The following is a 21,759-nucleotide window of genomic DNA, read 5'->3' as shown; positions in this document are numbered from 1 at the left end:
CATATTGGGTCATCTGGTTCACTAAAACATTCTCTCTCAATGTAAAAACATTCCATAAGGACCCTGCTGTCAAAAAAACATGTTCCATGCAGCAAGCAAGTTGTGTGCATATTGTATGGTTGTTTTAATGAATACCAAGCATTCATTCAATCTCCATTAACAGCTCTGACACACAAGCACATATGGACCAAATTATCTCATCTTGAAAAGCTCACCCAATCCATATTACATAAACAGATGACATTCAGTTTAATGTTTTAAATACATGTAAAACAGAAACAACAAAGTGTATACTAAAGGGAAATATTTTATGAGCAAAATCTTGGACTCATAAATCGGCAATCACAGCTGTGTTTGATGAAATCAACATGCTATATAGGGGTACACATAAATTATACATGGCATGAATGTAATTAACATAATGGATAGCAATAAAATATGGACTAATAGATGTTTTATATCTAAAGACTTTAACACTCCACAATATCAACTAAACTGTTTTGAAGTTGAAGGAAAACAGTCTAAGTAGCACTAAGTATAATACCAGGAATAATACCTTGAATAGATTCCAGTCTGAGAAACATAGGGTTGTCTGGGGGAAGCAAATCTATTGACGTCAAGAAAAAAGTTTTGTCCAGATATCACAGTGTGTTGGTCAGGATATCATAATTATAAATAACCATAAATAATTATAAATAGTAATGAATAATATGGCATATATAATGTCCTAACAGTACACAATGGCATATTTTTCGTTGTAAATAATTAATATTTACAAACTAGCTAAGCAAAAACTATCAATGTTAGAATGTGTGTACCGGGTATATATGTGGACATGTTCGATGATCAAAGCTGCTTACAGACACATACAGAGCTTTAGTGGTTTAAAATTGATACTTATCTCTATGTATATCACTGATTTATGAGTTTAACTGTGCAGCTACCAAAGTAAAGCTCTATGTAACACAGATGGCAATCTGGCTATAGTTGAACATGCCTTGATCAGATCTAGAAATCATTCCACTGGTAGTGGTACTCCGTTCACAGGTCAGTTTCAGGGGTAGAGGCAGCAACAGTTTCATAGCTGCATTGTTTATACTCAGCTTGTCTATGTTGGCAATGTGAGTGCCAAGTATATAGAAATGATACATACAGCCATTGCTTCTATATTGTCAGGTTATAAGAGCTTTAACACCATGTATTTCATTCACCATATGTGAACAAGAGACAGGAAAGAAAAACTTTCTGAAAAATATTTTCAAAATGATTCTCTTTCTTTTCAGAAACCACCTCTTTAAAAATTCACATTATTTGTTTACAACCTTAGCAATATGTAATTTGGGCAAGGTGTGAAGGGATGCTAATTTCAACTAACATTATCTCCAAACCTTGACATACAAAACAACATTGATTGACCTGGGCTGTTTTCTCACATGGCTCGTTCACCTGCATTAAACTTTCATTACCCAATGTCAAGAATTGAACTGGCTTTATTGTAAGCCACCTAGTGTAAATATTTAAACTTATCTGTGACCAGTAAGAATCGTTCAGAGTCAGGGACATAAGGAACATACATGTTATATCAGGAAAAACATTATCTATGCAAATGTAGTTCTGAGTAGAATCAACATTTTACATGTGATTTTTCAAGCTGTACACAATATTATAGTTATTTCAATGATAGTCCAATTCTTGACAGATGTAATACAATATATTACTGATATAAATAAGAATACATATTAGCATAAAATCGAAGATGATTTAGACTTTTGGCTATGGACATATCTCATATGGCAGAAGGTAACAGCCCTGCTACACTGATTACTGATGTGGTGTATTGAACCTCTGACAATAATTAATCTAATTAATGTCTGTGTCCAAACCAAACATTGAACTTTATTTCAAATCAGTTCCAAAATATAAACAAAATTCACTGTATTTGCTATTGAATGTTATGTAAGATAAGCTCCTGATAGTGTACAGAGGTAAGCTCCTGATAGTGTACAGATGTCAACCTGCCGTGTATATTCATCAATACAAGTCCATGTATTTGGCTGTTGCATCACCAACTCTAGACAGCATGGCCGACAACTCCATCACTGTTCCTAGAACCTACATAATATTAATGAATTCAGGAGAATAGGTCACCCAAGGCAAATTAATCATTTCTTCTGAACAAGAGGTGGAATTTGACGAGAAAGTTTAACTTTTCCTTTGTCAAGGTCCATCAGCTTCATGGCAGCACCTGGATGGGAGTGGCTGGTAGGAGTTGTTTTCCCTTGAATTGTTTTAGTAGGAGTTATCTTCTCTTGATGAGTTTTAGCTGGACATGCTTCCTGTAATCTTGGAGAAAGTAGTCTTGGACTCAGTTTAGCTTCTTCAGTGCCTTTGGGCTTTCCTAAAACCAGACAAAGTTACCCACTTTTATATAAGAACCAAATATACATACACCTCCCTGACTTGACTTACCCAATCATTGATATATTTAAACAATATTGCCGTCGTGCAAACAACAAACAAACAAGGATTCACATCAGGAAGTCACCCTATGGGGACCAACAAGACATATATGATAAATGCATATATTTTTCGAGAATAAAATAAAAATAAGTTTAAGAAAATATTTCTTAAGAAAGCATTTTTCAGCCCTCCATGAGTAAAAGATTTTGGTTCCCTCTCAGATTACCCATTACACTAAATGGTTCAAAGTCATGCTCAGAGACATCAGTGATATATTTTCACATGAATGACATATTTGTGTGGCTTGCTGAAAAAAATTATCTTTCATCCTTAATGTATCACTAAAACATCCTTTTCATTTGTATAATGTTATGAATATCTGTGTTTACAATTTAGCTATCAGAACAGTTTTTGCTCAATTGTTTAGGTACTTAGGTGTGGCTTGCCAATAAACAATAGTATTCCATTTCCAAAGTGATGTATCTTTGACATTTAAAAACAGGAATGCATTTATACCTCATGGATGGAGTGTTTAGGTATATGCACCCCTTTTTCACACTTTATTGTGACAGGTATCAACACACCTTTTTTTAAAAGCCTGAAAATGTGAGTTTTATAATGAAATTTTAAATCCAAAGCAAAAAACATAAAGAACAAGTAGGTGAAGAGAGGTGGAGAAAATGTCAAATGGTTTTGGGTCACGCACACAGAGATATGAATGGTTTGTCGGTCACACTGAGCTACATTGACATTTACAAAAAAAACAACATGAAACAAACAAAAGCACAGTATGCTGATGCCGCAGTAATCTAGCGGAGGAATAATCATAATGCTGGTTACAACTGCGAAACGATAAAACACAAAACAAATGGTGGGCCCCAGTGGATGTTAAGAGATTGCTGATTCAGCCCAGGAGGTCAGGCTATCCACAAAGGTGTTAATTTGCCAGGGCAGCCATAACAGAGGGAATTGCTTGCACATTTATACATCTGTTTGATCTCATCATGAGTGTCAAGTTTACAACTTTTCTTGTCAAATTAGATTTTTTCAATTAGCTTGAGATTTTCTCAAGTGGAAAGAGTTCTTGTAAAAATAGCAAAGTCAATGTTATGTTTTTTTTGAGATGTTGAAAGAAGACAGCATCTTTTGTGAATGCGTAATTCATATTCTTGATGTTTATTAAAATGACATTAAGTCAATACCATTTCACTTGACTAACTGCTTTGAAGAAATTCCAATCATTTTAGATCTATGATAGAAGTGAAAACATAAACTTTGTTATATCTTAGAAATTAATACATGTACTGGTAGTTATCAAAACATTTCATTATGTTTCAGAAAGTTTTTTGTCTATAAAAATGGCAAATATTTTCTGAGACTAAAAGCAAGTACATTTCTTGCAAGAATATATTCACATTCACATACAAGCCTAATGCAGATACATGCCCATCTGAAAGACGACACTAAACAACATACTACCTCTGAGCGAGGACACTACTGTAACAAACATACAAATCAACATTAAAAGCACATTTAATCTACAAGAAGCCACAAAGACATACTGTAGCACCACTTTGCATTATGAATATAATGTTTGTGATGAACACCTTTAGTCAAGCTTACATATTACATATGTTAGCTTATAAATTAAGAAGCTTCATCCATAGTCTCATCCACATAAACCTTTTGGTTTGTCAAGAAAAAGAGGTCTGGCTTTACTTTAAAGGTTAAATATTTTGAATTAATATAATTTTTCAAATGTTATTCATTTGATTATGTTCTTTTGAAACTTTTTCTTTGAAGTTTGGATCTAAACATTGAAAAGATAAAGCACTACCCTAAGCTTACAACTGTGTTATCGGTACACACAAGAGGCAAAGGAACAAAGTAAATAATGTTACTGTTCCTAGAGGGGTTCACTTACACGTGTAGCTAACCTGTCCATCTACTGTGTGATACTGATAGTTGTACATTTTACTTGTGCTACTTTTAAATAGAATCACAACATAATACTTTCTTGAAGTCAGATTATTTCATTTACTGAGGTAGTTACCTTTGAATTCTTTAATTGTGGATTCATCCAAACATGAAATGGTAAATGGTTAAAATACGATATAACAATGCGGGTACTGGTCCATCTCCACCTGTTCCAAGTGGTGCCACATGTCTGTAGTGTTACACTATCTGTATCAGCTCTATAGTATACTAGTAGGGTAGCTGATGTCTATACAACACTATAATATCAACAAAACACTCGGCAGACCCAACCCTACCTTGCTTTTAGACGAGCCTGCAAGTCAAACATCAATACTAAGCATGCAGAACGTACAACAAAGGTTGAAACAAACAGGATAATAAAACAGAATCATAAAACAAAACATGATGACTTCTGACACTGGAGCCTGGTGAAATGTTGGACTTCTGTGGACTTCATGCTTGATGACACTATTCTTGTACACATGATCAGGTTCATAAATGGTCACTAGTTATATCAATTTCAAATATGGGTTAGACTGACTTCATATGAGACAAATGAGGATATTAATGTAATCAAAAACTCCCCTATGCTCTGTACAACTCTTCTTTCAAAGAAACTGAAACTTGATGAAGTATAATTGTTTATGACTATAAGATAATATTAATGTTTCAAGTTCCTTTTGACTCAATTATTTTCCAAATGGAGTCCATCTTTATATGATTAAAAACATTTTTTGGCCATAAAAATGTGACTATTTTCTTTTGGTGCCTAAAATGATTCCATATACTTGAAATCTGTCCAGTTAGTTCACATGCACATAGTTAAAGTGCTACTAAGGTTATTCATCTACTTACAGAATATTCATATTTTAAACATACTGTTAAACAAATATTTTGTAACAAATTATCCCAATATTTGTTTTAAATGCATACTTTTCAAACAAAGTAGGGGATATTCCATATTGGGGTGATGTTGTTTCTGAATCTATATGGATTTAGAAATTGGTTATTCCATTCACAATGTGTCTTGAATTTAATGCAAACAAGCCAATTCCATGCAAGCATCTTCCATGATGTGCACTTGAAGGTGTCGGCCCGGGAAAGCGAAATTTCAATAATCCCTATACCCGGTAAAGCTGAAAACCAAAGTTGTGCTTGAAGTGCCGCGAAAGCGAATTGCTATGAAAACATCGGATTACCATACTTCAGATTAGCGAGCGACCCCAATACTCGATCTCTGAGCCTCTTAACTGTGATGAAGTTTCCTGTTACCTTATAAATACAATAAATGAATAAGTCAGGCTCTTTTACATGTGACATTGTCTAACAAAGATCAATCAGAGCTACAGATAACTTTTTGGGTCATTGAGTTATGTAGCCGCTTGTGTTCATCTCAATTGGGTATCCTAATTTTCCTTTGAGTATAACCAAATAAATTATACCCACCTCACTCCAACTCAATTGGGTATTTGCCATTTTCCATTATTTGTGAAAATAGAATAAAGTGTCAATGTTGGTTAACATGTGTGTTATTTATGTGCTGAAATAGAACCTCACAATATACCTCAGTTATTCTATCTATCCCCAGTAACCTACGTATGTAGCACATGGGTCTGCTTACTCCAAATTCTAGTAGGTTTGCAGAATGTTACAGTATGCATGTTAGATCAAATGTATTGAGTATTTACAAAAATTCAAGTGTACTTGTATGCAATAGACTTGAAAGGAATTGAGTTTTCACATAATTGTTTGCGTAATTTACACAGATACGCAGCTTATCTGTACCTCTGGATCAAACAATTAAGGTAATTAAAGATTAAATATTTTAGTTTTGAAGCCTGTTAACTGAGATTAACTGAGATTGAAATGCCCTATATAAAGAGCTCTCTGTGTTCACTGTAGCTTGACCGTTCCTGCGAAAGCGACACCTAAATTGAGGAGGTTTGGTCCAGATTTCGCTTTCCCCGGGCCATAACCCACTTGAACACGGTTGGGTCAAAACTTGAAATTACCAGGGACATGTATCAATGTGTTTCTGTACATTTCAATGATAAAAAACACACTGAAACTTGTTCTGATATTGTTCTTAAATCAGTTAAACAATTTTTTTACATGCAGCGTTTGTGATGTCAAAAACGGCTACCCAAGTACATGTAATTGGCATGTTGGAACCTGAAACAAGACAGAGCACTGTGGCACAAACTCTTAAGATAATTAAGTAGCAATTAGCAGAGTACAGTCTTAATATTGACAGACAGATAATGTTGATGACAGTCAAGTTAATCTTGTCAATCTAAGGTGACAACTGGCACACAAGACCAATCATCAGAATGATTGTTAAGAAACTGTGGTCAAAGAGCCTCTCAGATTGAAGATGAGCTTCACAGAGCTACATCAACCATGAATCACTGGCCACTTTTAACAAGCTTGGCACTGCCTGGCAGAAAAAGAGGGTTGGAATGAAACAAACTGACATTGGATGTATGATAAGGGACATACTTGATTGAATCTGGGATTGTCTTGAGAACAGAGGCAGATTCACACGATATTAATGAATTTGACTTTTCATGGTAAATGATGTGATGGAAAGTAGGATGCTTTGGCCAATCATCAAAGAAAATGGTCATCTCACATTCAATGACTAATGCAGATTTCAGTCAGATGTCAGATGTATCCTTGAAAAGATTCAGAGAATTTTGTCCATGAAGTATTCTAACTGTTTTTCTGATACACACCTTAAACTTTTCATCATGAAGCTTTCAAGTATTTAACAGTGATTTTCATCTACATTATTTTCTTTCAAACGTAAGCTACTTTAATATCTCTTGAGACAAATTTATTCTGTCAGTTATAAAATATTGTAATAATTTCCTGAAACTTGACATATTTCACCAGTCAGGACTAGAACAGGTGAAAGATGGTTCACATTACCTGGAAATGGCAGAATCACTCACTGGCGTGGTATGACAAGAAACCTGTGATTCAACTTCTTATGAAGCCATATATTCTCAAGATGACTGGTTTTAAGTACCCAGTAAACTATTTATGTTGCTTTTTTCAAGATCTGGCAAAATATCTGCCTAAAGCTCCACAATTACATCAATACATATATGCATCTGTGAGTTTCTTCATGTTCATTTGTGGCAATGATTACTTCAAAAATGAACACGTCACAGCAGAGTGAGTGAATGTCTTTTTGTGCCATAGTCAGCAGTAGTTCAGCCATGTTGACCACATGACCAGAAGTAGACTGAGAGCCAGGTAAACCAGTGGTGGACAGTATGAGCAACCATCAATGTCATCAGGCCCATACAATAACCTGCCTCATTAGACCTCTCGGAATGTTAATTTGTTGAATGTCACAAACCCACATCAAATCATTCACTCACTCACTCATCTCTAAATTATCAATAGAAATTTATTCTTTTCCATTAGCATATATAATTTGAAAACAAATAGCCATTTTTTTTATGTGCCACTTCCAAGCTAAACAGTTGGAGCTGAAATTTATCAGAGTGCATTATGAGGAATAAAAAAAATCTTATAATTTGAAAACAAGAGTAAATAAACATTCATTCATTTTCATTTATATTTTCAGAAATGCAAAAGTTTGACAAAACATTGGAGTTTTTTTCAAATTTCACCTTTCTAAATGTTTAAATGATGACAGTAACTTCACTCCTCTGTGTATGTACAGTTTTGCCTGAACAGTGCTGTGATGGGAACATATTGCTGCAGTTACTGGCTCTGTTACTCATCGTATTCTTCTAAAGTGCTACTCATCATCACAAATAATATACAAACAATTAACCTGGCCATTACGTTAAGATATTGATCAAGAGCATGTGAATCTCATTAATAAGTCAAAACTGCTGCTGTAAATAATGTAGATTGAGAGATACTCTGAAGAGCTGATGACTTATTCATGGTAGAATGTTGATGGACTCCCGATCAGGAGAAGGAGATATGGGCAACAACTGCTTGACACACAAAGAACAGTTTCTTCCCAGGCTTTGCAGTCAAAACACCATTCTGATTTAGAGCTGATTGCTCAACAGCAGCATATTATATTGCTGTCATGGACAAAAACGTATGATAACGCCATAACATGCTGTCATACATTAATAAGTGGATGTTCTTCCTTGCCTGACTCACATCAATAGATTGTCGCCAAGTAACTACATGTCAAACCACCGAGAGTTTCCTACCTTGATATTACATGAAATACAGAATAGACATATTCCATGCGAACCTTGCAGGTATGTGTGTTACAACCATATACACCATACCTGATACAGGGTCTGTGGAACATCAGTACTTATCACACTTGCTGGTATGTGTGTTACTACCATATACACCATACTTGATACATACCTGATACAGGGTCTGTGGAACATCAGTACTTATCACACATGCTGGTATGTGTTACAACCATTTACACCATACCTGATACAGGGTCTGTGGAACATCAGTACTTATCACACATGCTGGTATGTGTTACAACCATTTACACCATACCTGATACAGGATCTGTGGAACATCAGTACTTATCACACATGCTGGTATGTGTTACAACCATATACACCATACCTGATACAGGGTCTGTGGAACAGCAGTACTTATCACACATGCTGGTATGTGTTACAACCATTTACACCATGCATTATACCTACACAGGCTCAGTACAACATTGTATCTATAGTTATGAATGCAGCTGGTAAGGTACCACGACTACAGTAACAGTTACCTGCTACCAGCTAAGTACAACATTGTATCTATAGTTATCAACCTGTATCTATAGTTATCAACCTGGCTGTTGTAGTACCACTACTACAGTAACAGTTACCTGATACCAGCTATGTACAACATTGTATCTATAGTTATCAACGCGGCTGGTAAGGTACCACGACTACAGTAACAGTTACCTGCTACCAGCTATGTACAACATTGTATCTATAGTTATCAACCTGGCTGTTGTAGTACCACGACTACAGTAACAGTTACCTGATACCAGCTATGTACAACATTGTATCTATAGTTATCAACCTGGCTGTTGTAGTACCACTACTACAGTAACAGTTACCTGATACCAGCTATGTACAACATTGTATCTATAGTTATCAACGTGGCTGTTAAAGCTAGTACCACGACTACAGTAACAGTTACCTGATACCAGCTATGTACAACATTGTATCTATAGTTATCAACCTGGCTGTTGTAGTTACCCTGGCTGTTGTAGTACTACAGTAACAGTTACCTGATACCAGCTATGTACAACATTGTATCTATAGTTATCAACCTGGCTGTTGTAGTACCACTACTACAGTAACAGTTACCTGATACCAGCTATGTACAACATTGTATCTATAGTTATCAACCTGGCTGTTGTAGTACCACTACTACAGTAACAGTTACCTGATACCAGCTATGTACAACATTGTATCTATAGTTATCAACCTGGCTGTTGTAGTACCACTACTACAGTAACAGTTACCTGATACCAGCTATGTACAACATTGTATCTATAGTTATCAACCAGCTATGTACAACATTGTATGGTAAGGTACCACGACTACAGTAACTACAGTAACAGTTACCTGATACCAGCTATGTACAACATTGTATCTATAGTTATCAACCCGGCTGTTGGTAACAGTTACCTGATTACCATACCAGCTATGTACAACATTGTATCTATAGTTATCAACCTGGCTGTTGTAGTACCACGACTACAGTAACAGTTACCTGATACCAGCTATGTACAACATTGTATCTATAGTTATCAACCTGGCTGTTGTAGATACCACTACTACAGTAACAGTTACCTGATACCAGTATGTACAACATTGTATCTATAGTTATCAACCTGGCTGCTGTAAGGTACACGACTACAGTAACAGTTACCTGATACCAGCTATGTACAACATTGTATCTATAGTTATCAACCTGGCTGTTGTAGTACCACGACTACTACAGTAACAGTTACCTGATACCAGCTATGTACAACATTGTATCTATAGTTATCAACCTGGCTGTTGTAGTAACCACTACTACAGTAACAGTTACCTGATACCAGCTATGTACAACATTGTATCTATAGTTATCAACGCGGCTGGTAAGGTACCACGACTACAGTAACAGTTACCTGATACCAGCTATGTACAACATTGTATCTATAGTTATCAACGCGGCTGGTAAGGTACCACGACTACAGTAACAGTTACCTGATACCAGCTATGTACAACATTGTATCTATAGTTATCAACGCGGCTGGTAAGGTACCACGACTACAGTAACAGTTACCTGATACCAGCTATGTACAACATTGTATCTATAGTTATCAACCTGGCTGTTGTAGTACCACTACTACAGTAACAGTTACCTGCTACCAGCTATGTACAACATTGTATCTATAGTTATCAACCTGGCTGTTGTATACCACTACTACAGTAACAGTTACCTGATGCTGGTTCAGGGCTTCTTCTTGGACTTTTGTCCTCTACGAGTTTCAGCGACGTCTCAGCTCGACTCGCTTTCCTATAAAAAAAATATCAAGATAAATATTTTTATGACTTATTACCATTACAGTGGCTGTTATTTAAACTGAACTATTTTAAAACAGGGTCTTTTACATTCACTGTTTCTTTGTTTCACCACTGAGCTTTTTGACTTAAATGTACAACGGATCATATTAGATACTAGTATTTGGGGTTTAGGCCGAGTCAGTTTGTTGGCATTATCTTGAGCGTTAATGTGTCAGGTCATATTCTCATCCTGATCAAGAAATACCAATATCAGTCATTCTAAACCAGGGAAAACAATCCCAGTAAGACACAGTACTGTTTTTTATTCCTGTTTTCTACATCATTGGTTCAGGATGGACATTGGATAATAGATTGGTAGAACACTGACTTGTATGGAGTAGTTTGTGTCTCCTCAGACCGGACAGACTTCTTGTTGCTTGGAGGGGGGCTGTCCTCCCTCCCAAGATTCTCTGCTATCATCTCCAGGTTCAGCTCCTTGAAAGAGTCTGGGGATGAAGATGATGAAGTACTTACATCTATCTCATCAACACTTCCTAAATCTTGTAGGCTAGGAACAGGCTTCTGCTGAATATGTATGTCTGTGTCTGCTCCAGAACTTTCTCCCCATCAACAGACCACCATCACTGCACAAGTAAGCTTACATGGGTAATAACCTGTCTTATAACACTGAGTATATCAAACGTCAAGACCCAGAGACCAAAACCCAGAGACTTATACCAATAATATTCTTAGGTTTGGCAGAGACCATATACTGATATATATGGTCTAAGCATATTATCTCTATTGAATACATACACATGGTAAAGGTTAGCTTCATTACATTGTCATCAAGACCTACAAATGGTGTGTCCAAGACATGATGCTGGTCCTACTGTCACAGGGCTGAAGCTGTGTGTTGGGTTAGTGTTGCTGGGAGCCAGCAAGCCACCCACTGGTACCACTTGACTTCAGCAGAATGTGGAAATCTCTGACAATCTATTTGATGTTGCCAGCGGCCATTTGGTTTATTTGAAGAAACAACAATGGCCTATGGAGTTGCAATTATGGTGACCCTTGCCACATACCTCAATACATGCATGCAGCTGGGGGCAGGGGCAGGTAACTCTATTAAAATTCTACAGCTTTTGGACCACACAACAAAAGCCTTTATCTCACTTGCCAACAAACAGCCTTATTTTTAGTTTTTGCTGTGCAGAATTTCAAATACACAGACAACACAGTGTAGAGATTTGGAATATCACTCAGTTGCATTCAGAAAATATATTTTAGATTGAACCATCATTCAGTTAACCATTTCAGGATAAATGTCAAAGAACATATAGTTAGGTTATTTATCAATGTGTATTATGAAATTGGTCCCTCTACTGGTGAGGTATGCATTTCAACATATCAGACATATGACCTTAACAAAGGTCAAGCATAAAAAGTTGTTTTCATTTTCGTACTCTTGAGGCTGAAATTCACACAACACAATTGTTCGTTTTCACATTATACCGGTACACTTCAAACAAGGAAATTATGCATTTGTACCTGATGAAGTAATTACTTAATACTTTTTATCATTCTTTGCCATTATATTGATAGCGAGTAAATGTAGCTAAGTGTCTTACTTCCATCAGTGAGTGAGCTGAACATGCTCTCATCAGTGTTATTCAGTAAGTCTTCCTTCTCCAATGCCCGCATGTAGTTCGAATATGTCCATGACACCTTGTCTCCTTCACGGTCCTCTAACTCGGCCTCGCTTTCATCCATGGCCTTAAAAGGGTCAATAAAAAGGTCATCATCCTCCTCTCCATCAACTGGCAAACCCAAAGCGATGCGACGTTCTCGCTCCTGGAAAACCATTTAAAAGTTCTGTAAGAATTCAATACTTCTAAAACTACAAACGTTTTACATGAGGTATGATGGAACATTACAAACACCAATGGACATACTAAATTAACAGTATATTACATCATCTTTATCTGACTCACTTTAAACTTTCATGTCTCGGACTTCACTATTCTGTCCAGTGTGACTTAATAATGATCAGAAGTTCTCTTTTCATTAATTCTAATTAAATTAATGTTTTTTATAGATTCTTCCTACTATCAAAAATGTCCTTGTGAGTTTATTCAAAATGTTGCTGTCAGCTTCAGGTTTAACCCATATCATTATCTGGGTGAGTAACTAGTAACTGCCTAGCCCTGGTAGTTCAAGTTACATCCACTAATTAAAGCAAGACTAGGCTCAAAGGATTCGTGGGTCCTTTTTCAGTAGAGGACTAAATATTGTAGTTAGTGCTTTGTCTGAAACTGAAACATTATCACTATATAATTAAGGCAATCTTTGATGATTTATGGACTTAGAACAGAAAAACTTGAATCGGTAGATGACTAAAATTTAGCTGATGGAGTTGTTGATGTGAAGGATGCCTTCTATTTACAGAAATGTACCCTTGCCCAAACCATCATTCTGATAACTGGACTTGGAACTGTATAAGACTGGAGGACTGGGTGATTCTGTTGGTGTTGGTCCATCTTATTTCAACAATACAGTCACTATCTTCACACAACCATTCTTCCTGCAACATGAAAGTCTCTACAGAAGCCATATACTGATACCAGTATATGGTCTCTGGTGTACATAACAAGTGACCCTAACTAGTTTCACTGTTTGAATGGCCTCCTCCAGTGACCAGTTGGAACAATTCTGTACTGTGGTTTAGACAAGGGTACATTTCTGAATACAGAAACATACCTGGTAGATTAGTGTAGTACCTCACACAGCAATGGCCCCTTCGGTAATAGCATTGAGTAAAAGACCTGAGAGAAAGGTTCTAGGACTGTTGAAATTACCCTACCCTATACCTACACCTTTCTTGCATTTTTTTCAGCCAATGGTAAATTAGTAATGACTAACAGTGAATTAAAGAATTAAAGTGTATTATCCCTTTTGACTTTTTCATTTATTTCAGTCATAACTTACAAAGCACTTTCCATCCCAATTGGTATTTGATTGTGTCCATGTATATATTACCAAACAGATGGCAATGATAGGTGACCATTGCTTTGGGTACTTCTATGTTGAAAGTAAATTACCTGGTACCCAGATAACCCATCCCTGCTGTAACCCAATGGACAAATAGCTTCTTTAGTGTCAGTCTACATGGAGAACTAAACAAGACAAGCCCTGACTTCAGGTCACACACCCAACATAATGTCTGTGTAGATTCCAGTCTCCAAGCTACACTGATAGCAGTGGTCAGGACATGAAAGTGTTGGCCTCAAATCAGCACTCTGAACACATTTAGTTTATCATTTAGATAAGGCAACCTCAACATTCATAAATCATTAGGCTAGCATTAATAAATAATCTGATTTGTATTAATAAATTATGTTTCGCCATATCCATAATCAGTTAATAGTCTTGACTGCCCGTGTACTGACAGGAGAGAGCAGCAGGCATGAAGTAGGTAACCAGGACATGTGTCTAGTACAGTTCTAGTCACCTCCTCTACCTTCACACTGGTAGACTCTACTCTACACATTGAACACACATGGAAAACTGGCCTCAACCAAACTTAAAACTTAAAAAAGTACAGTCATGTACATTTCTGGGCACAACATGACTAACATGCATCAACAAACAGCGGAAAGTGAAATACAGTCATGCAAAACTCATGGACACAAAAGACACAAGGCAAGAAATGACATCACAATGGAGACGAGTCTCATGGCATTGAACAGATAATTGAATTCACATAGACACTCTATAGACTCAGTTGTAATGGTAATAGCAATATGGGCACCTTGTTTGTGATACCGCCTCCGTGGTGTAGTGGTTAGAGCATCCGCCCAGAGAGCGGAAGGTCGCGGGTTCGATCCCCGACCGCGTCATACCAAAAGACGTTAAAATATGGTACTTGTTGGTCCGTGCCTGGCGCTCGGCATTAATGGGTACAACAAGGACTGGTCGGCTCAGAGTCAGTATAATGTGTCTGAGTGGAGTATTCATGCTTCACTGCGGCATGGTATCTCAGTGGGCCAGCACTATAAAACAAGCTTAAGTCTGGGCTAATACAAGCAGCCGCACATACACATACACACGCATGCACGTCGTCATATGAGCGAAATATTCTCAAGCACGACGTTAAACCCAATTAAACCTCACCTCACCTCACCTTGTTTGTGATGGTAATAGCAATATGGGCACCATTGTTTGTGATGGTAATAGCAATATGGGCACCCTTGTTTGTGATGGTAATAACAATATGGGCACCCTTGTTTGTGATGGTAATAGCAATATGGGCACCCTTGTTTGTGATGGTAATAGCAATATGGGCACCCTTGTTTGTGATGGTAATAGCAATATGGGCACCCTTGTTTGTGACTGTAATAGCAATATGGGCACCCTTGTTTGTGATGGTAATAACAATATGGGCACCCTTGTTTGTGATGGTAATAGCAATATGGGCACCCTTGTTTGTGATGGTAATAGCAATATGGGCACCCTTGTTTGTGATGGTAATAGCAATATGGGCACCCTTGTTTGTGATGGTAATAGCAATATGGGCACCCTTGTTTGTGATGGTAATAGCAATATGGGCACCCTTGTTTGTGATGGTAATAGCAATTTGGGCACCCTTGTTTGTGATGGTAATAGCAATTTGGGCACCCTTGTTTGTGATGGTAATGGCAATATGGGCCCCCTTTTTTGTGATGGTAATTGCGATATGGGCATCCTTGTTTGTGATGGTAATTGCAATATGGGCACCCTTGTTTGTGATGGTAATAGCAATATGGGTATGGTACATATATTTACAACTGGGGAGTAATGATTTTGGCTGGGATATGGGATGTATTACATTTATCATCAAAACATCATTATAAGTATGTGACATGAAATGAAGCTTCTGAAAACAAAAACTGATGGTTATTTTGTGTCACTACCACATAAACCTGTACACTATGACGTACTTCTGATGAGGCTGTGATAATATGATACAGTTTTCATCAAGATGTCTGTATGTGCATGACCATGATTCCAAGATGCAATTAAAATGATAACATAAACGACCTGGCAACTGTTGTCATGCAGGTCTGATAATACATCTGACGGAACATTATGATATGGGACATATAATGTGGAGGTAATGAGAGTTTCTTGCAGTGACAGTTTCAACAGTAGAATTCCATCATAAATGAAGGCTCCAGTTTCCTGGAATGACATTTCAGTTGTGGGGCCTAACAGGGCTCAGATTAACATGACACATGATATGACTGGGAAAAGATGAATTGTTTTTGAAAGACTAAGAAAGGAGGAAACAATATCAGATAATATTTACGTTCACTCATATGGAAATAAAATGTCATTGTGAAGTTCATGTTTCGTAAATGTAGAGGTGAATAAATAGTAAGTGTGCATCATCTTGCTTTATCAAGCTTTTGGGATGTTACTGTATTTTCTATATTTTTTACCCTGAACATTGTACAAAAAAATAATCTGCAGCCTGATTGTTGTTGACTCTGACATCCATAATTATGATGGCGATAGTAGCCTCCTGATTGTTGTTGACTCTGACATCCATAATTATGATGGCGATAGTAGCCTCCTGATTGTTGTTGACTCTGACATCCATAATTATGATGGCCATAGTAGCCTCCTGATTGTTGTTGACTCTGACATCCATAATTATGATGGTCATAGTAGCCTCCTGATTGTTGTTGACTCTGACATCCATAATTATGATGGCCATGGTAGCCTCCTGATTGTTGTTGACTCTGACATCCATAATTATGATGGCCATAGTAGCCTCCAGATTGATGTTGACTCTGACATCCATAATTATGATGGCCTTAGTAGCCTCCTGATTGTTGTTGACTCTGACATCCATAATTATGATGGCCATAGTAGCCTCCTGATTGTTGTTGACTCTGACATCCATAATTATGATGGCCATAGTAGCCTCCTGATTGTTGTTGACTCTGACATCCATAATTCTGATAGCCACAGAAGCCTACTGATTGTTGTTGACTCTGACATCCATAATTATGATGGCCATAGTAGCCTCCTGATTGTTGTAGACTCTGACATCCATAATTATGATGGCAACAGAAGCCTCCTGATTGTTGTTGACTCTGACATCCATAATTATGATGGCCATAGTAGCCTCCTGATTGTTGTTGACTCTGACATCCATAATTATGATGGCGATAGTAGCCTCCTGATTGTTGTTGACTCTGACATCCATAATTATGATGGTCATAGTAGCCTCCTGATTGTTGTTGACTCTGACATCCATAATTATGATGGCCATAGTAGCCTCCAGATTGATGTTGACTCTGACATCCATAATTATGATGGCCTTAGTAGCCTCCTGATTGTTGTTGACTCTGACATCCATAATTATCATGGTCACCATCCTGATTATCGCGTAGTCATAGTAGCCTCCCATCCATGATTGTTGTTGACTCTGACATCCATAATTATGATGGCCATAGTAGCCTCCTGATTGTTGTTGACTCTGACATCCATAATTATGATGGTTGTAGTAGCCTCCCATGATTGTTGTTGACTCTGACATCCATAATTATGATGGTCATAGTAGCCTCCTGATTGTTGTTGACTCCATGACATCCATTATTATGATGGCCATAGTAGCCTCCTGATTGTTGTTGACTCTGACATCCATAATTATCATGGTCATAGTAGCCTCCTGATTGTTGTTGACTCTGACATCCATAATTATGATGGTCATAGTAGCCTCCTGATTGTTGTTGACTCTGACATCCATAATTATGATGTAGCCTCCTGATTGTTGTTGACTCTGACCTCCTGATTGATTGTTGACTCTGACATCCATAATTATGATGGCCAGAAGCCTCCTGATTGTTGTTGACTCTGACATCCATAATTATGATGGCCACAGAAGCCTCCTGATTGTTGTTGACTCTGACATCCATAATTATGATGGCCACAGAAGCCTCCTGATTGTTGTAGACTCTGACATCCATAATTATGATGGCCACAGAAGCCTCCTGATTGTTGTTGACTCTGACATCCATAATTATGATGGCCACAGAAGCCTACTGATTGTTGTTGACTCTGACATCCATAATTATGATGGCCATAGTAGCCTCCTGATTGTTGTTGACTCTGACATCCATAATTCTGATGGCCAAAGTAGCCTCCTGATTGTTGTAGACTCTGACATCCTTCATTCTGATGGCCATAGTAGCCTCCTGATTGTTGTTGACTCTGACATCCATAATTATGACGGCCACAGTAGCCTCCTGATTGTTGTTGACTCTGACATCCATAATTATGATGGCCACAGTAGCCTCCTGATTGTTGTTGACTCTGACATCCATAATTATGATGGCCACAGTAGCCTCCTGATTGTTGTTGACTCTGACATCCATAATTATCATGGTCATAGTAGCCTCCTGATTGTTGTTGACTCTGACATCCATAATTATGATGGCCATAGTAGCCTCCTGATTGTTGTTGACTCTGACATCCATAATTATCATGGTCATAGTAGCCTCCTGATTGTTGTTGACTCTGACATCCATAATTATGATGGTCATAGTAGCCTCCTGATTGTTGTTGACTCTGACATCCATAATTATGATGGCCATAGTAGCCTCCTGATTGTTGTTGACTCTGACATCCATAATTATGATGGTCATAGTAGCCTCCTGATTGTTGTTGACTCTGACATCCATAATTATCATGGTCATAGTAGCCTCCTGATTGTTGTTGACTCTGACATCCATAATTATCATGGTCATAGTAGCCTCCTGATTGTTGTTGACTCTGACATCCATAATTATGATGGTCATAGTAGCCTCCTGATGGTCATCCAGTAGCCTCCTGATTGTTGTTGACTCTGACATCCATAATTATGATGGCCATAGTAGCCTCCTGATTGTTGTTGACTCTGACATGTAGCCTGATTGTTGTTGACTCTGACATCCATAATTATCATGGTCATAGTAGCCTCCTGATTGTTGTTGACTCTGACATCCATAATTATGATGGCCATAGTAGCCTCCTGATTGTTGTTGACTCTGACATCCATAATTATGATGGCCATAGTAGCCTCCTGATTGTTGTTGACTCTGACATCCATAATTATCATGGTCATAGTAGCCTCCTGATTGTTGTTGACTCTGACATCCATAATTATGATGGCCATAGTAGCCTCCTGATTGTTGTTGACTCTGACATCCATAATTATGATGGTCATAGTAGCCTACTGATTGTTGTTGACTCTGACATCCATAATTATGATGGCCATAGTAGCCTCCTGATTGTTGTTGACTCTGACATCCATAATTATGATGGCCATAGTAGCCTCCTGATTGTTGTTGACTCTGACATCCATAATTATGATGGCCATAGTAGCCTCCTGATTGTTGTTGACTCTGACATCCATAATTATGATGGCCATAGTAGCCTCTGATTGTTGTTGACTCTGACATCCATAATTATGATGGCCATAGTAGCCTCCTGATAATTATGATGGCCATAGTAGCCTCCTGATTGTTGTTGACTCTGACATCCATAATTATGATGGCCATAGTAGCCTCCCTGATTGTTGTTGACTCTGACATCCATAATTATGATGGCCATAGTAGCCTCCTGATTGTTGTTGACTCTGACATCCATAATTATGATGGTCATAGTAGCCTCCTGATTGTTGTTGACTCTGACATCCATAATTATGATGGTCATAGTAGCCTCCTGATTGTTGTTGACTCTGACATCCATAATTATGATGGCCATAGTAGCCTCCTGATTGTTGTTGACTCTGACATCCATAATTATGATGGCCATAGTAGCCTCCTGATTGTTGTTGACTCTGACATCCATAATTATGATGGCCATAGTAGCCTCCTGATTGTTGTTGACTCTGACATCCATAATTATGATGGCCATAGTAGCCTCCTGATTGTTGTTGACTCTGACATCCATAATTATGATGGTCATAGTAGCCTCCTGATTGTTGTTGACTCTGACATCCATAATTATGATGGCCATAGTAGCCTCCTGATTGTTGTTGACTCTGACATCCATAATTATGATGGCCATAGTAGCCTCCTGATTGTTGTTGACTCTGACATCCATAATTATCATGGTCATAGTAGCCTCCTGATTGTTGTTGACTCTGACATCCATAATTATGATGGTCATAGTAGCCTCCTGATTGTTGTTGACTCTGACATCCATAATTATGATGGCCATAGTAGCCTCCTGATTGTTGTTGACTCTGACATCCATAATTATGATGGCCATGGTAGCCTACTGATTGTTGTTGACTCTGACATCCTCCTGATTGTTGTAGACTCTGACATCCATAATTATGATGGCCATAGTAGCCTCTGATTGTTGTTGACTCTGACATCCATAATTATGATGGCCATAGTAGCCTCCTGATTGTTGTTGACTCTGACATCCATAATTATGATGGCCATAGTAGCCTCCTGATTGTTGTTGACTCTGACATCCATAATTATGATGGCCATAGTAGCCTACTGATTGTTGTGACATGACTCTGACATCCATAATTATGATGGCCATAGTAGCCTCCTGATTGTTGTTGACTCTGACATCCATAATTATGATGGCCATAGTAGCCTCCTGATTGTTGTTGACTCTGACATCCATGAATTATGATGGCCATAGACTAGCCTCCTGATTGTTGTTGACTCTGACATCCATAATTATGATGGCCATAGTAGCCTCCTGATTGTTGTTGACTCTGACATCCATAATTATGATGGCCATAGTAGCCTCCTGATTGTTGTTGACTCTGACATCCATAATTATGATGGCCATAGTAGCCTCCTGATTGTTGTTGACTCTGACATCCATAATTATGATGGTCATAGTAGCCTCCTGATTGTTGTTGACTCTGACATCCATAATTATGATGGCCATAGTAGCCTCCTGATTGTTGTTGACTCTGACATCCATAATTATCATGGTCATAGTAGCCTCCTGATTGTTGTTGACTCTGACATCCATAATTATGATGGTCATAGTAGCCTCCTGATTGTTGTTGACTCTGACATCCATAATTATGATGGCCATAGTAGCCTCCTGATTGTTGTTGACTCTGACATCCATAATTATGATGGCCACAGTAGCCTCCTGATTGTTGTTGACTCTGACATCCATAATTATGATGGCCATAGTAGCCTCCTGATTGTTGTTGACTCTGACATCCATAATTATGATGGTCATAGTAGCCTCCTGATTGTTGTAGACTCTGACATCCATAATTATGATGGCCATCAGAAGCCTCCCTGATTGTTGTTGACTCTGACATCCATAATTATGATGGCCACAGTAGCCTACTGATTGTTGTTGACTCTGACATCCATAATTATGATGGCCATAGTAGCCTCCTGATTGTTGTTGACTCTGACATCCATAATTATGATGGCCATAGTAGCCTCCTGATTGTTGTAGACTCTGACATCCATCATTCTGATGGCCATAGTAGCCTCCTGATTGTTGTTGACTCTGACATCCATAATTATGATGGCCACAGTAGCCTCCCATGATTGTTGTTGACTCTGACATCCATAATTATGATGGCCATCCAGTAGCCTACTGATTGTTGTTGACTCTGACATCCATAATTATGATGGTCACAGTAGCCTCCTGATTGTTGTTGACTCTGACATCCATAATTATGATGGCCATAGTAGCCTCCTGATTGTTGTTGACTCTGACATCCATAATTATGATGGCCATAGTAGCCTCCTGATTGTTGTTGACTCTG

General features: G+C 37.9%; 1 protein-coding gene across 1 annotated transcript in view; it reads right to left on the bottom strand.

Annotated features, from left to right (window-relative positions):
- Positions 1-291: 291 nt before the first annotated feature.
- The window catches only part of LOC124292534 (regulator of G-protein signaling 22-like), a 134,752-nt gene continuing 113,284 nt past the window's right edge, over positions 292-21,759 (bottom strand). Inside the window, 4 exon segments of the mRNA XM_046729658.1 lie at positions 292-2,398; positions 10,898-10,974; positions 11,350-11,467; positions 12,593-12,815. Of these exon segments, the coding sequence (XP_046585614.1) occupies positions 2,163-2,398; positions 10,898-10,974; positions 11,350-11,467; positions 12,593-12,815 (654 nt within the window). The 3' untranslated portion in view covers positions 292-2,162.

The sequence above is a fragment of the Haliotis rubra genome, unplaced genomic scaffold (assembly GCF_003918875.1).
Source record: "Haliotis rubra isolate DU_JTF1 unplaced genomic scaffold, ASM391887v1 Scf52, whole genome shotgun sequence".
NCBI classification, from domain to species: Eukaryota; Metazoa; Mollusca; class Gastropoda; order Lepetellida; family Haliotidae; genus Haliotis; species Haliotis rubra.
Note: the sequence above shows the minus strand (reverse complement) of the source record. Positions and strands in the feature narration are given on the sequence as shown.